A 17,161-nucleotide genomic window follows, 5' to 3' on the forward strand; every position below is an offset into this window, starting at 1 on the left:
AGCTATAGCATTCCTGGAAAAAATATTTTACAAGGCAAATGACAAACTAAAACAACTTGGATGCATCACAGATAGTCTCAGAACTGTAAGCTCAGAGAACTTCTTGCAACCGGGTTACTTTCACAGATGCACAGTTAACAGAACCCAACAGTTTATGAAACATTAGGAGTACAGCAGAGAGAAACACTGAATTTGATTAAGATGTTCATTCTCTGTCTACTGGGAATTGAATGGGCAGCTGGTAATCTAGTTGCATCTATGCAAGATGGTGTTATTAAAATGTTTCTTGACAGTGTCTTCTCCAAACGAGCGCATACAACTGCTTATGTTGATGATTCTAATTGTGACTCAAAACATGGATGCCCAGGACACATGGCCAGTAAGGGCAAGACTCAGCTTCTGCAGACAGGTCTGTGGAAAAAGCTCAGGCTTGAGGCCAAATCAGACTTTTACTATGTGAATGACAGAATGCTCTAGATGATCTCAAGGAATGAGTTAGGTAATCCAGACAAGCTAAAACCTACTGGTAAGCCCAACTTAATATTTCATAGTTTTTGTCCATAGACCAAATACACTGCTATGTTTTAAGATTCCCAATAGCCATTAACCACAGTCTCATGGTAAAGTTACTAAGTACAACAAAAGGTCTGCTTATGTTTAAACTGAGAAAGTTTGGATATGCTTTGACACTGACTATCATAGAGTCGCTAAGACTCACTCAGACCCTGCCACGGTGGTACCTTACACAGTACATTTTTAGAATCTCTTCAGTGAAGATCAAGTTCTGTGCTATCCCCCCTTCTGTCTGAAAGGGAGCGCCCCGGTGTAGCCTGTAAAGAAAGTGACACTGGTGTGCAGTCTTTTAACACAAATCAAAGGGCTGTGATTCCTCAGATGAGACTTAGTGCTTCATCATCACTGTGGGAATGAAAGCACTACATAGAAAGATGGTTACTGCAACGCAATGGATGGCGAATATCCTTCAATGTAGAGAAAATTATAGAAACTGTGGTGCATTCCTATCATTGAATACCAAGTGATTATTAACATATTCAAGAAAATGACCATAAATTAAACAATTTGCTGAGCATTATGCATACTGTATTATATGCTGTTTTTCCTAAATAAAATTAAATAGCACCTGTGTGTGTAATTGCACACACAAGCATGCCTATGTGAAATAGGGAGGAGTGAGGTGATACATCCCAGGGAGCTGGTCCAGCCTGGAATATGCATCAAAGTGGGGCAAGTGGAAAGAAGGCGAGAAGGTCAGAGGGAAAAGCTGTGCTAGGAGACAGAACAGAAAATAGAGTCTAGGGTGGCTATGACAAGGGGTGCTGGGTGGGAGGGAAAAGAATCTGGTCCTTCTAAACCTATCTAGGTTCAGAGGAAACACTGTTTCAGGGTGGGAGAAACATTTAGGAACTACCACTACCAAGCTTTTAAAAATAAAACCCCAATGGTGGTTAGTTTTTGTCAACTTGACACTACCCTAGATATACACGCCCAGGAAGAGAGACTCTCAAATGAGGAATGGTCTCCATCAGAGTGGCCTGTGGGCATGTCTGTGGGCATTTTCTTGATTGTTAATTGATATAGGAGGACCCCAGCACTCTGAGTTGTACCACTGTGGGTTGTTTTAAAAAGGTCATTAAGCAAGCCAGAGGAAGCAAGCTAGTAATCAGCATTCCTCCGTGGTCTCTGCTTCAGTTCCTGCCACCAGGACTCTGCCTTGAGTATCCTGCCTTGACTTCCCTCCACGATGGGCTGCAACCTATAATCCAAACAAACTCTTTCCTCTCCCAAGTTGCTTTGGCCATTGTGTTTATCACAGCAACCCAAACCACACCACAACATCAAGCCAACCCATGTTTCAATTCCCTGATGGAAGAGAGAACATAGGAAAGAAGAACGCAAGAAAAGGGCAGTGCGCAGAGCCACGTGGGACATCCTTTAGATGGATCACTTGGTCCTGCTGGTGACTCTGACTACAGAATGCAGCTTACTCTGCCATTTGCTATCACTGGCCATCACAATACTCTCAAGGTCTAAGCAGGTTGCAAGACCAATTAAATGCAAAAAAAAAAACAGATGATACAGCGATGCTTATGGGTGTAAGGAAACAAAAACATCCCATGAAATGGTCTATCTCACAGCTCTACTTCTCTCACAGAGACTGCCAGTGCGCAGTAGGAAATAAAGCAGCTCATGCAGGCTTCTTTGAATTCTGTTGGAGGTGGAGTCTAGCTCTCCAGTATGTGACTTTCACCTAAATCACAGTGCCTCGGTACTTCATTGTACTGACTGCCAATTTGGTTTTCTTTTGTGTAATGCTGAAGTGCTAAATTCTGACAACAGACCTAAATGTTCCTTTAAATCATCAACATCCTTTGGAAAATCAGCTATTGTGCATGTAAAGTTATTTGCAAGTAATATGTACTTACAGCAAGCGCAACAAAGTGAAACAATAAAGAAAATTCTTCAAATATTCATCTCTGTGCAAAGCATCTAATACAGGCTGGTCTGATTTTAAGATCAAGTTGAATGCAATTAAATCAAGTAGTCAAACAGAAGTTATCTATAAACATGAATACTACAAATTGTTCAAAATAATGAACAAAAATAATAATAGATACTTGCCTTACAATAACACCAAAGATCATTAAAATATCTTAATTATGTTCTTTGCCCTGGGAATTGCACAAACACTGTCTATTCTTGTGAGTCCAACCCCTTGTGGCAGAGAAAGGTTACCAGTTATGATGGAGACACAGAAAGTTTGGTTTCCTGTTTAAAAACTGTGCTGTGGGAGATGGAGAGGAATGAACGCATGGCCTTTTACATGCCTGGACTCACACACACAACCTCGTGAGGTTCCTATAGCTTCTTTGATACTCTTCCAACCAAAATAGTTTAACCAAGCATTCTAGCGGCAAGGAAAAGTAGCACAAACACTAACTTGCAAAACTATATCCAAAATGCTCCAATTAAACACACTTAGCCATGTTTGACAGTATTTCCAATAAAACTGTATAGGACTGAAAATCATTCCATTTTACTCAGTGCCTTTGAATAATCCCCAACGAGAAGTTTAAAACAAGAAACATGTGCATCTCTACAGTATGGTGAAATTGATCTTATTTTTTTAAGCGGGAGAGAGTATATTCACCGTTAATCAAAATATTAAACTGTCCCATAGAATGTTGCTATTAGTGTCTGATAAATTGTGCCATTACCGTTGACTCCTCACCACCTGTGACAGTTGACGAACGTGCTCTCCTAGTTGGGGTGCTGGGCTGTTAAATGATAATGCACATCAGTGAAATGCACTTGGGGGACCACCCACTGCTTAGTGAATCACTGCTTGTGGCGGATCCTCAGGTAGATGATATGAAATTAGGATCCCTGACACCCACCTTGTCCAACTGAGGCTGAGCAGTCACTGATGACCAGCGGCCAGAGAACACGGCCCTCCCATAGCAACCCCATACCACCCCAAGGAGGCTCAGGCTGCACCCTTGATATGGGTGACCAATGGCCATTTCAAATGAAGACGTTTTGAAAGAAAGACAGCTAGTCTGCTGTCCTAATGGTCCAAAACTTAGAAGATTCTTATATCTGCCAATCTCAAAACACAGGTGATAGGGGCCACTGGTGGTCAATGAGTGCACAGCATCTTGGGAACAGGGGGAGAGGAAGGAATCACAGTTTCCAGGCAAGGAAGCTCTTTGGCAAATAAAATTGACACTGATTTTGAAGAAGAAGAAAGTGCAATTAATTTCTCCAGGAAAATCAGAGAATCAATAGGCTGAGAAGGCTCCCCACCAGTTCATCAAAGCCTGCTGTTCTGCTTTGGGAGGCTTGCACCGGGCCCATCTCAGAAAAGACCATTTTGTCAAGCTTGTTATTAGGCAGCCTACATGGTGTGCATCACAACGGAATCTGTTATCTTGACTGGTATACCATTTCTTCATTTTGAAAATATAAAATACTAAAACCTAGATGAAATATATCCTCTGAAGTCAAGTAAAAATATACACTATTAAAAAGACGATTTCAAAAACTTTAAAGGTGCTGTCTTCAAGTTCATAATAATGAAGTCAGTCAAAAACGTCTGTAGCAATAAAAAATAAAACACAACAAAAATCTTGGGCATGGTATCTTATGCCTATAATCCCAGTACTCAGGAGGCCAAGAAGCAGGAAGGGGCTAGTCTGGAGGCTATAATTAGAATTCCATGCCACTGTGGGCTATAGAACAAGATCCTGTCTTAACCCCTACCCCACCTCCCAAACCCCCATACATCTAACAAAGAAACAAAGAGGGTCAAGGTCAAATATCAAATTGAACATGTAAAGCCACAGAATATTTTCACCTCCCAAAGAAGAAACAAATTAATGTAAAAAAAAAATTTTGTATGCTCTCCCAAGGCAATGCTCACATGCCTCCAATCAGATATTTATTTTTGTGTATACTGGATGTTAATAAACCTTCAATCATGCTTATATTTGTGCAGACTTATCACAGTTGTGGGAGGGAAAGAGCCAATGGCAGCTAAATCTTCATTCACAGAGCTACCTTTTATAGAGAGAGCACAGCCATTTTGTGGAGCTGAGAGTTTAAGTACTGAGTAATAGAAAGAAGTCGGGCTATCTGTCTGGAAGAGTTCTTCCTGTTTGAAGTGATCAATGAGTTTGGGAGTTCAGCTCTCTGGACCATAACTACAACAGCCAAACAGGTTAAAAGGAATCATGAATGGATCATGTAGTTTCAATCATTTAAGCATGTTGGAAATGTATACGTTTGAGTGAAAAACCAAAGCAATGAAGTTTTTATCATTTTAGAAGCTTGATTGGTACTTGGGATTTCTGGGTTGGAAAGTTACTCTCCTTGGGCAATTTACTAGGAAGATTTTTCAAAGCTTTCCTTTATTTGGTGAATGGCTCTGAACAGGAAAAACTCTTTCTCAGCAGCCCTGAAGATTTTAAATCAAAGCCCAAAAGTCAGCTGATGACGGGAAATGAGCATTTGTTACCGGTGGTAGGTGAGCCTGCTCTGCAACGGCGTCAGTGACACTGCAAGACCGCAGCCTCGAGGAGGGCTCCCTCTGCTGCAGGGGAGGAAAAGACAAGAAGTGTCACGAGGCAGGTGCCCAGACACCATTTTACTTACTCTTCTGTAGTCCTTGCTATTGGAGGCATTCAAATTACACATCTTTTCAAAACAAGGACAGTAATCTTTAAAGAACTCAACCAGTCTGTTTCAAGTCTTAGTGTTTTCAGCAGACCAGGATTTAAAAATAATAGAAGACCAAAACTATTGGAAGGCAGTGAGACAGGTCCCCACAGCACTCAAGAGCTGCTTTATGATCAGCAACACGAGGGCAGCAGGCCTTGTAGGCTACTGGGGATGCCAGCTTTCAGCAAATTCTCAGTTGACAGACAGAAGAAAAGAAGGAAGAAAAAGTGACATAAGGCCATTTAACAACTATTAGTACAGTTGACAAAGACAAGGCTGAATTTCATGTCCATAGGAACTTAGAAATCATGTCCTTTTCCCTCTGAGACAAGAAGGGTTTTTGATTAGCTTCTGAGTAGAACTCAGCCCAAAAGTGAAGTTAACCCAAAGACAATCTTGTGTGTTGTGTATGATCTTTGTACTTGCTTGAATTATGTATGGTTAAACAAAGCCTAATTGATCTAAAGGAAGACTCTACAAGGTCACAGACGGAAGGCAAGGGAGGCCTCCTCACTAGCAGGTTCATCTATGGTACATGATAAAATTCAAGCAAAAGCTCTCTGGTGCTAATGGGGACCACCCAAGCCTTCCCACACTGGGTAGCATGAAGGACTCATTTATTTTTATTTTACATGTATGACTGTTTTACCTTCATGTATATGTGCACCTGTGTTGTGCAATGTCTATCGAAGTCAGAAGAGGGTGTTGGATCCCCTGGAACTGGAGTTACTGGACTGTTACTAGCTACCATGAGGGTGGTGGGAACTGAACTCGGGTCCTGTGCAAGAGCAGCCAGTGCTCTTAACCACTGAGCCATCTCTCTAGTACATAAGGAGTCATTCTTGAGTAAAAAGTTCACTCTAGTGTCCTTTAATACAGAGTGACTTGGAGCATCAAAATCCAAGGAAGGTTCCCTAAGATATTCTATGCTAATACAACCTGAAAATGATATACGCTTACACTTGAGTCTTAAGGGTATGCCATGCTTCTGGAATCACTAAGTACAAGAGTTCTGAATAAAGAGCATTTCAAATGCTAATTTAATATTAACACAGAAACTAGGAATTTTTTCACATGGTTGATAAATGGTGTGTAGTTGTTATAATTTCTGTAATTCTTTCTTTGATACATTTTAAATACATGACTTTATTGCTTATGCTGTTTCCATAGTAACAGTTTTACCAATTCAAGTATCTCATGTATACAACCTTTTTTGGTATCCATTTAGTACTAAATTTTCATCTCAGTGGTATTTCTTTTTTTGAAAAACATTCATAGAATTTTAATGTGAAAGCACATTAAGAAGTAATCACTGCAACTCCTATAGCAGAGGCCAATGGCTTCTTTAAAAATGAAAACACCATAATAGAAGGGCTAATAACTTTGTACTTAGTGGCTCTTACTTTTTATGTAGCCCTTCTACCATTTACATTCAATATGCTCATAATATGTGTATTAGTACAAGGATGCCATTTACAACGTAGTGACTTATCATCATTCCCTATAGTACATCTTCAAGTCTAATTTCTTGAGAAATACTGAGTGTGTACTTGGTCTTAATTCTACACACATACAAGAATTATCTACGTTTTCTTCCTGCAGGTTTGCATTGTCTAGTACAAAGCTCTTAGTGACTTTTTATTGCTTCTGACTGATCTGAAACTTTTAGAAAGGTATTTCTCTGGTGGTTGAGAACCCTGGTTCAAGTGCTACTTCAGTGTCAGGTCCAATTTCACACTCTTTATCCTCAAGGATTCCTATGCTGGGTCTTTGGGTGTCTCCACCTCCTCCCCAAGCTGTGCCTTGGATAGGTCACTTAAACATGATGAAACAAACTGACAAGGCATGCAGAGTATGACTTCAGAAGATTGGTTGGGAGGCTCTTGGGCTTCTGATTCTCAATAGGAAAGCCACCCTCATGATGAAGGTACTATTTTCTTGAGCCTTTTGGATGGGGAATGAACTTTACAAGGTTAAAGCTAGAAATTATGAAAATCATTCAAAAGACTGTTTTCTGAGGGTTTTTTCAAACAAGAAAAAGAGCTGGTGGTGTATAGCTCCTTTCTAAATAAAGATTCTTACCTGCCTAAGCTAACTTCTGTATAGTTCTGCCTCTCCTAGGGAGGGAAGAACTTTGGAGAAAGTCAGTTAATTGGGGGCTAGAAGACCTTGACTATTGTTTGCATGCAAGAATCTCCTCAAGCAAGAACAAATGACCACTGCTCAGCAGTTTTTCTTTATAATAAGAACACCACTTACAATCAGAGAACTGAACTGTTCCCCATTAGAATCTGGAGTGATCTGCAGCCTTCTGCTCAGCTCCTCTGACAGCTCCTGGGGGCTGGTCCGAGATACTGGGGAGGCAGGTGGTGGGGGCAAAGCCAGGCTGAGGGAGTCTCCTGCCATGTTCACTTCCTCTGAAATGGTCTCCCAAGGCTTTAGAGGAATGAGACATGAAGGTAAGTGCTAGGAACTAGGGATCCATTTGTCTTCCCTCCAATAAATCACTTAGCCTGAGGCACACAATCTTCATGATAAGCACATGGAAGACAGAACAAGGGTCCCGACCAACAGATGAGGAAACTGAGCTCCAGAGCAAACTGCTGGAGGTAAGCAAGCAGGTAAGGGGCAGGACTACCATGGGAAGGAGGTGGGCTCAGCAGTAAGGATCTCACCCCTTACTGATGCACCTTCCTTCAGTAGTAGCTTACTGCTGGTATCTGCTACTAAGTGAATGGAGTAGAGAAGTGCCTCAGAGATTTACAAGTGATTTTTAAGAGTTCTTTTACTCTAACTGCTGTGAGGATTCTTAATGAGGATTCTTAATAAGATAACTTTTAGTGAATTTATTATGGAATCATTACCTTGCTTTTCTAATATTGATCACTGCAACATTGTGAATACTCATCCTAACACAAGGCCTGATGAATAAACATAGCTGTCAGAAAGCATGGACATTAAGATTATCCTGATTTGTTGCTTAATTAGCCTTTTTTTGGAATGCACTGCTAACTAAGATGAAAATGATAAACATTTCTATTAACTCAAATTTGTAACTTTTTGGGGGTAATCTCTTGTAAGATTTCAAAACGACTTGTCCACGATACTCAAACAAGTATCAGAGGTCATTCAATCACTCAAAAATGATATCTTTAATGCCATTTCATGAGACTGGTTAGACTGGGGAAGAATAAGCAAAAATATCATGAGACGTTCATACTAGAAATAATACTGTTCCCTTTTGTAATGATGCAAATCACATGTACTTGGTCAAACATGGCTTTCACAGATATTTTCTAAATTAATTACCACCTAGACGGGAATCCATTAGCTATGAGGCCATGATCTTCACATTCTATACATGGTTTGCTAGGAGAAGTAAAAGGACACAGAATCACCCTAGGGACCACAGAAGACCAAGTTGCACTTTGGCAGCACTTTGGGACATACCTCAGGACCCTCTCCACCACCTTCTGAGGCCTCAGGCTCCAAATCCTCACTAATGTGCCTCCGTGAGCGGAAGCGCCGGTGAGCAGCCTCCTGGTTGATCTGTCTGATGTTATTGTCCGACTCAGAGGACACGTCCCTGAAAGGAGGGTGAGGGGTACAAGAAGAAAAGTGTATTAAGTTTTTGGGATTAGCCTTCCAATAGTCTAGCCCTAACTGGGGGTCACACACTCACTAACACGAGTGTCAAACCCTGACAAGGCTCAGGACACCAAATATGAGGCCCCTTCTTCTGGCTAGAGCACTCTGCAGGGGTCATTGCAATCCAACAAAAGCAGCTTCAGTGCGGTGGCTCTAGAGTTAGACCATCTATCAGTCATACACTGTCCATTCTCGGCATCCACGGGGGACTGGTTCCAAGGATTTAAAAATCATAGATGCTCAGTCCCTAATACAGCACAACAGTGTTTGCACAAAATTCACATACACCTTTAATCACCTCTAGATGACTTATAATATCTCATAGAGTGTAAATATTCTACAAACAGCTCTTATACCGCACTGTGTAGGCAATGAAGACAAGGATAAACCTTTGCTCAGCTTTAGCTCAGGCAAAACATGTCTTCCTGAATAGTCTTGATCTGTGGTTGGCTGAATCCACAGAAGTGGAAGCCATGGATATAGAGGGATGACGACCTCAAGCTGTACTTCAGTATCTAAGGGAAAGGATAGATGCAAGTCCTCCAGCTAGTATGCTGCAGCGGTTAGATGGCCTCAGGAAGAAAGCGACAGGCAAGCTCACACATGCAGCCTGTCAGCAGGGACCTCCTAGAAGTCCAGCAGTGACAAAGCAACCGCTCTGGGTCATCAGGAAGGAAGGCTACCATAGCATAAATACAAGGTTGTGATCCCAAGAGAAGCACTTCTGATCCAACGCAATTTAGTTTTTGGCTGCTTTCTGTCTTATTTGACAAAAATCTTGGCACTCAGGAGGCAGAGGTACAGTACAGTAGTGTTTGCACAAAACTCTTGTACACCTTCTTTCCTTCTTTGTGAGATTGAGGCCAGCCTGGTCTACATAGTGAGTTCTAGCACAGCTGGGGCTACAGGGTAACACTTTCTTAAAAAGAAAATCCTAGGAGCTGGAGAGATGGCTCAGTGGTTAAGAGCTCTGGCTGCTCTTGCAGAGGACCCGGGTTCGACTCCCAGCACCCACATGGTGGCTATGAATCATCCTTAACTCCAGTTCCAGGGGAATCCGAAGCCCTCTTCTGACCTCCATGGCATTGCATGACACGGGTGTACTCACATACATGCAGGCAATACACTCATACACATAAAATAAAAATAATATTTTTAAAAAAATCTCAATAAACACCAAGTGCTAACCTCCCAATCAAGTAGTGTGTAGACAATATTGTTATGTCATACCTTATTTATTTTTGGCATACAAGGCTCTTAATTTGGGATCTGAGTTAAGAACTTATTAAAAATGACTTAATTGACTTAATCTTAAGTATTTTTTACAGTACATGACAGGCAATTTTCCTTTGGGGGATATCACTAGATGCTTCTAAGGTATAAGTCTAAATGTCTTTTAGAGGAACTCTCCAACATGTTCAGTAGTACTCCATATCCAGTTAACAAAAGCTATATTGCAGCTTAATGCTTCAAAAGACTTGAAAATTTTATTTTAGATGAACTGAAATACAGTATTAATCAATAGGCCTAATTAGAGATTCTAAAATAAAGGTTTAAAAAAATTTTAATAATCTCAAACTAACTCATGACCCAAATAAAAGGTCTAGTAGGTCACAGGCTAACAACTAGCCTACAATTAACAGCAATGTAAGTAAATGGGCAACTATTTGACACAGCTTTCTAGTTAAATATTTTCAAACATCTTTATACTATGAACTTTATTGCTAAAGGAAGTAGTATGAAGATTAGCTTCCAGTTAATACATATTTGAGTTATAATTACTTATTACAAAAATAAGAGTAAATGAAGTTTTATCATATTTGTATATACAATACATAAACTCTTCCCATTAACAAACTATATTGTTATATCAAACATAATTAGAATAAACTTGCACACTAAATAGAAGTATCTTCACAAAACTGACATTACCATGGGTGAAATTATTAAAATCAAGGGATGCATAAGGATAGTAATAAAATTTCTGAAATCACAAAAATAGTTGATTAAAATGGCACTGCTGGCTCTGTCAGAAAACAGCAGATTGCATTTGTGATTTTTGTGATGCAGTCGTTTCTTAAGGTTTACTATTCAAGCACAGAATAAATGACATGTAATAAATTACAAAACATAAAAATTGGAAGGAAAATGACGAGGACACATTGTCAAGTGCACAGAGGATCTCACCAGAAGAGGAAGGCAAAGAAAGCTACGGAGTGTCCTCTGTTACTTTTCATTAAGGATGAAAGCAATTTCCCTTTAGGATGACCTTCCTCACTTGAAGTATTGCACTCCAAGAATTTTTATCAAGAATTAAAGTTCTTTGAAATGCCAGTCAAAGCTATCACCCTCCATACCGAGGGAGGAACTCAGGCAGGCGCTACATGTCTGGTCTGAAACACAGGATACGTAGTACATGCTGACCTGTTACCAAGACTTTGAGAAGTTCAGAAGAATAAAGTTTTACGCTTACCATGTCTACATCTCACATCTTACTGTAATATATGAAAGTCTACAACTCCAGAATTATTTCTTAAAAGAATGGCATACTTAAAATCAATTATGTCAATTTTTCATATTCAACTCAGTTAATCAGTAACTGGTGTGAAACAGATGGAATGGTATGTGAGGCTTAGAGATGAGCCTGTATCACACAGGGAATATGAGGATTAGTGATGAGCCTGTATCACACAAGGAATATGAGGATTAGAGATGAATCTGTATCACATAGGTATATGATGATTAGAGATGAGTCTGTATCACACAGGTATATGAGGATTAGAGATGAGCCTGTATCACACCGAGTTAAGGAGGGTTGTTAGCTGCCATGTGGGTGCTAGGAACTGAACCCAGGTCCTTGCAGGAGCAGCCAGCCAGTCAAATGACTTAGCAAACTTCTAATTGTAGTGATTATTAATGAAAAAAAAAACACTAATAAATGTTCAAAAGTATCAACTACACCATTTCCATTTATGTTTATCTTGTCTTGGGAGCAATGAGCAAAGGCCATGCTGGGCATTGCGAAGGGATAAGGACAGCTGATAGTTACAAGAACCTCTGTGAAGGCCCAGAGAGAACTACCTGTGGAGATTCTGCAAGATTCTCTATATTCTGCAAGCTTTGCCTCCACATTACATCAATCCTATGCCAGCTGACTTGGCCACCTGCCCCTAGCCATTCTCCCAATTATATGAAGAATATCTTTGAAATTTCTAAGGATAAAGAAATTATAAGAACATTTTATCTGAAGGAATGTTGGCAACTGATTGCTGCTAGATGAAGAAGAGCTGATCTAAAACAAGGGACTCTAGATAGGCTGACTAGACTGAGTGGACGGACTTGCACTGGGGAATGTGTGGGGACACGCACAACCCAGTGGGCCTTAACAGATGACAGAGTATATGGGCTCTAATGTGGGGGGCTATGGGAAGGTGCCAGTGGGGACGGGGGTATAAAGATGATAAAGATTGTTTGAGATGTCCTGTATAAAATATACAAAAAATTCAATTAAAAAAAAGAACATCTTCCAGGGGCTGGAGAGATAGATCAGTGGTTAAGAGCACTAGCTGCTCTTGCACATGGCAGCTAACAACTGTCCAATCAAGAGGATCTGATGCCTTCCTCCAGCCTCTGAAGAACATTATATGCACTTATACACATGCCGGCAACACACCTAAAATTTTTAAAGAAGAAGAACATCTTTCAGTATACTGCTGATACCACCTGCTTAAAGGGCATCATTGGTGAGTTTCTTTCAGTTTGGGTTGAGGGGAAAAAGGTCTCACCTAGTACACTTGGCTGTTACATTTTCCCCTTACTGTATTTCAATAGATTTATGCTTTGCTCTACAATATCATTTAGCAAAAAGCTGCTTGAAAAATCTTGTTTCTTTAAAAAAGTAGTTAAGGTTTAACTAGTCTTTATTTTCTACCAGCAAATGAACTAAGAGAACAAATGTTAACCTCCTTACTATCTCTATAAGTTGGTAAGCTGATAAAATAAACACTAATTAGTAATTTTGACTTTGCAAATCCTTGCATTTTTAATTATACCAAGGGGTAATAAATAAATTTCCTAAAAAAATTAAAAAAAAGTTTTTGTGATGATTTCTAAGTCAAACAATAAAAAGGAATAAAATTCTAAAACATCAACCAAAAGAAAATGACAAAGCCAATATGATTCCTGCTTTCCACCCTGGGTCAGGCAGGCGAGGAAGCTGAAGACGAGGGAAGCAAGATAATCATCAAACTGAAGAGGAATCTAGGAAGAGCAGAGCTTAGCAACCTCTATAATGTACAGAACAACCCCAGTTGCATTACAAATGGCAGCGTAACACAGGGCAGTGACCTCTTCCCACTGACTGACACACACACACACACACACACACACACACACACACACACACACACACACACACACATTTTTCACATGTCACCCCAAGGAAGAGGACCACCTGGTTCCCAAACTTGTTCCAGCATTGCCACTCCTGACAAGGCAGGGCGAGCGTGACTGAGCATCTCTGCCATCTGGTGGTACTCACATCAAGCTGGGCCGGTGCCACTGTGTACTCCTGTTGTTGTGGTTGACATAGTAAGTGCGTCCTAAATTGTCCACTTTCTCTTCCCACCCTGGGGGTAGGGGAGGAGGAGGGAGCTCCTCCTGGTGCTGGGAAGCGGAGTCATTTGAGTCAACAACTTCCCACCCGTGCTGTGGAGTGAAATGAATGGGAGGTCATGAGCCTGGGCTGCAAACTTTGGGGAGATCATCACAGTGTGGTATTTTTCTGCCTTACTCTGGGTCTTACAATGGCTTCCTGTGTCACACTGGGATAGATTCCCTCCCAAAGAGAAGAAAAAGAAAAACAATTCTAGGTCTTCAAAATCTTTTGAGCAATGAATGGTCAATTAATCATGCCACCTTCCAAGCTGACCGCACTGTAGGAAGCCACCAGGTGTGCATATGCTGTGTAGTCTTCCTCCTTCCCTCCCTCCCTCCCTCCCTCCTGTGTGTATGTGCATGTCATATGTGGAGGTCACAGGACCACTGTATGAGTCAGTTCTTTTCCTCTAATGTGGATTCTGGGGATTGAACTTAGGTTGTTAGTTTTGACAGGTCCCCTTCCTGCTTAGTCATCTCACCAACCCTGATTAGATTCCTAAGTCCTACCATAAATTTTTACTCTTCCTTTGGTTATTCTGACCTGAAGGTCTCCAGGGCTGTACAAAGCCAATGACATGGGCCATGCTATAGCTGTCACAGCTGTCACCCTCTTAACATCACCATGAAGTATCATGTGTGTTCTGACAGAAAGCATGTGTAAGTTATAGGGGCTGTTGGTCTCCGGGGAAGACAGCCTGGGGCTGGTGTCTGAGGGGAAGCCTTTACCTTGTGTCTGCTACAGTTGGGAGCCAGAAGAAGCCTAGAAGCTGCTGTGCCGCTCAGACACTGCACAGACTGCATGGTGCCAGGGTCAGAGTTACACTGTTACTACACATACTTTTGGCATTAAATATTGCTTTCCTAACATTCCCTAGAAAAGCCACTGGAAAAATCAAGCAATTCACTGGTTACTACAGTTGGAGGACAAGAAGAGTGCAAAAAATTCCTAGGATTTGATACAGAAATCAGTTGCTTTGCTTGGGAAATCTCAACCTCCACTGCCTCCTGCCACCCCTTCAGTCCCTGTCACAGGGTCAGAGTTATGGACGCCCACAGCAAGATACTGCCTGGAAATATGGCCTCTTGGTTGGAAGGGGTTTGGTTAACATGACCACAGTGCATCATTTACATATCATACATGTGAGACAGCTGCAAACAGATAGGAAAATAGTCAGATAGGCCTTGTTCAATGGAAGCTTTCAGAATATGAGAATTGGGCTAACAGAACAATACTGTCAGAGGCACATGCTGAGAAGGCACAGTGGGACCTGAAGCATAGATATTACCAGAATGAGGTGGTATCTTTTTTTTGTCAGTTGACCAGAAAGTGAAGAGCCCACTGTGCCCCGGGGAGGACAAAAAGGAACACTTGTCTGGACAGCTAATTACAAACGACATTTCCTGAGGAGCGCTCCACAGCATATGTTGCTACCTGTGGGACAAATGACTCCAAAACGGGAGCGATTTCTTCTAAATCACCTCATCTATCCTGGAGCGATTTTAAACACTAAAAGGAACCTTGTAAGAATTCAAAGTCTACAGCAATAATAGCCCAAGGTGTGTGAGGAGGACTTTTGATGGTGGTGGTGTTGGGGGAGTTGGGGTTGTCTATTCACAGATGATGCTCTCATGTTGTTGTGGTTTGAATGTGAGCTATCCCCCTTAGGCTCATTTGAACACCTGGTCCCCAGCTGTAGGAAATGTGTCATGGGGGTGGGGGTCTTGTGAATTTATAGTCTGACCCCATTTCCTATTCACTTTCTGTTTCCTGAGTATGGATACAATGTGACCAGCTGCTTCAAGATCTTACCTAGAGGACTTCCCTACAACAGACTGTACCCAAACCTCCTTCATTTCTTAAGTGACTTTTGTCAGGGATTTTATAACAGCAACAAGACAACTAATATAACTGTCTAAAGCCCAATCTTTCCTTTCCACTGTTCTTAGTGTCGTGACACAAGATGAGAAGTAGATTTCAGCTAAAACAAACACACTGGTGGTGAAATAATCTCAGGAATATACATAAGTGTGTTGACATTTAAGTTTACAAGCATTCACTTCCTTCAGTGGCAAAGTCTCAAAATGGAAAGAGTAAGATCAATAGCCAGGAAACAGGCCAAGGCTTGAAGGTGTCCAGCCTACCTCCATGTCGTCCCTCTGCTCACTGTTTTCTTCATCTTGACCTCCGTTTTTCGGCATGTAGGCCATTTTCAACCGCAAAAATCCCTTGACTCGAGATTTATGACTGCATACAGGAAGAAAACCAGTTATAAAAGGATATGGCTTGTTTCCATCCTTCCTGTTTATGACAATTGCTCAAACTGTCCTCAGAGAAACCAGCAGTTGTAACCCCCGCCCCCCATACACATATATCCACCCTTGTCTCACCTTCTAGGTCGCAGAAGAAAGTCCTTAAATGTATAGGGTCTCTCCATGGTTGGATCTTCTGTCTAGGGGGAGAAGAAATAGATTAGCAAAAAAATATCCTTACTGATTATATATGTTAGGCACTACTCAGCAGGGATACTTTGGCTATACTTTCAGAATATGACAAGGGTAAAAGAAGAGCTGTCTCCTCAACCGGGACCAGATGAATAATTAAACACTTGAGAGGCCCACTGAGGTTTATCTATTTAAGATCCACTAGATGTCACTATCTACATCGGGTTCTAGTAGTCAACCCCAGCCAGAGACAAATGACAAAATTATAACCATTACTGCCAAATGTAATTTCTAACTGCAGGGTGCTCTTCAATCTCCCAGAGCCGATTAACTTTGGAAAACCAGTGGTCACTGGTGCCTCATTATCCTTGTGACACAAGAAACCTAGCAGAGTTAACAGGATAAGCAAAGCCTAGCCTTTGAAGGCAACCTTATTTCTCACGTTAAAATATTGGCCTCAAAGGCTTGCCCAGTTATCTCTTGCTCAGAGTATCCAGGCCAGCAACCAGCCTCCTTGGACTAATATCTAGAAGTGGTTAGTGCAACTGGGATGGGTGCTTGTTTCACAAGAACTGGGGATTGCTTTTGTTGTTCAAAGTTGGTTGGCCTAACAAAGCAAGAAATTGGAAAAATATGTGCCGTTATTCTAAAAATGTTAGATATGTAGTCAAACGTCAAATATACAGACCAAATGATATTAAAAAATATTTACTTTTGTAGGAAGAGAGACAAGCCACAGTAGCATGGTATAGGATGTCAGGTAAATATGTGTGTGTTTGTAGGAGGATGCACTTATATTTAAAATGTTTATATCCTTCCTAATGGCTTCCTAACCACCCCCTTTTAGTGTGTACATGTATGTATGTGTGTGTGTTTGTGTGTACAGGTACACATGGATGGATGGATATGTGTGTGTGTGTAGGTCAAAGGACAACCTTGAGTGCTGTTCACATTGCTGTTTTTTGGTTGTGTTTTGGGACAAGATCTCTTCTCACTGGTCTGGTACATATTGATTAGGCTTATGAGGATGATCAATGAACAGCAGGGATCTACCTATCTCTGGCTTCTCAGTGCTGGGATTATAAACTCATGCCACAATGTTTTTTTTTTTTTTTTTTTTTCCACATGATTCTAAGGCTTGAACACAGATCCTTTTAAACTTGCATGACAAGGC

The 17,161-nt window shown here is 41.0% G+C and overlaps 1 protein-coding gene across 6 annotated transcripts in view; it reads right to left on the minus strand.

The window, feature by feature from the left end:
* Positions 1-17,161, minus strand: part of Nedd4l (NEDD4 like E3 ubiquitin protein ligase) — a 364,487-nt gene that overhangs the window by 59,309 nt on the left and 288,017 nt on the right. For 4 of the 6 annotated variants that reach the window (XM_008855364.3, XM_029557321.1, XM_029557320.1 and 1 more), the window contains 7 exons: positions 15,934-15,995; positions 15,688-15,790; positions 13,427-13,593; positions 8,689-8,824; positions 7,498-7,674; positions 5,036-5,110; positions 3,237-3,296 (listed from right to left, as the gene is read on the minus strand). In XM_008855364.3, the coding sequence (XP_008853586.1) occupies positions 3,237-3,296; positions 5,036-5,110; positions 7,498-7,674; positions 8,689-8,824; positions 13,427-13,593; positions 15,688-15,790; positions 15,934-15,995 (780 nt within the window). The remainder of the gene's footprint in view (positions 1-3,236; positions 3,297-5,035; positions 5,111-7,497; positions 7,675-8,688; positions 8,825-13,426; positions 13,594-15,687; positions 15,791-15,933; positions 15,996-17,161) is intronic. The other 2 variants (XM_008855365.3, XM_017794929.2) reach the window with 1 other exon arrangement.

Source organism: Nannospalax galili, unplaced genomic scaffold, assembly GCF_000622305.1.
Source record: "Nannospalax galili isolate Female #2095 unplaced genomic scaffold, S.galili_v1.0 scaffold567, whole genome shotgun sequence".
Classification (NCBI taxonomy): domain Eukaryota; kingdom Metazoa; phylum Chordata; class Mammalia; order Rodentia; family Spalacidae; genus Nannospalax; species Nannospalax galili.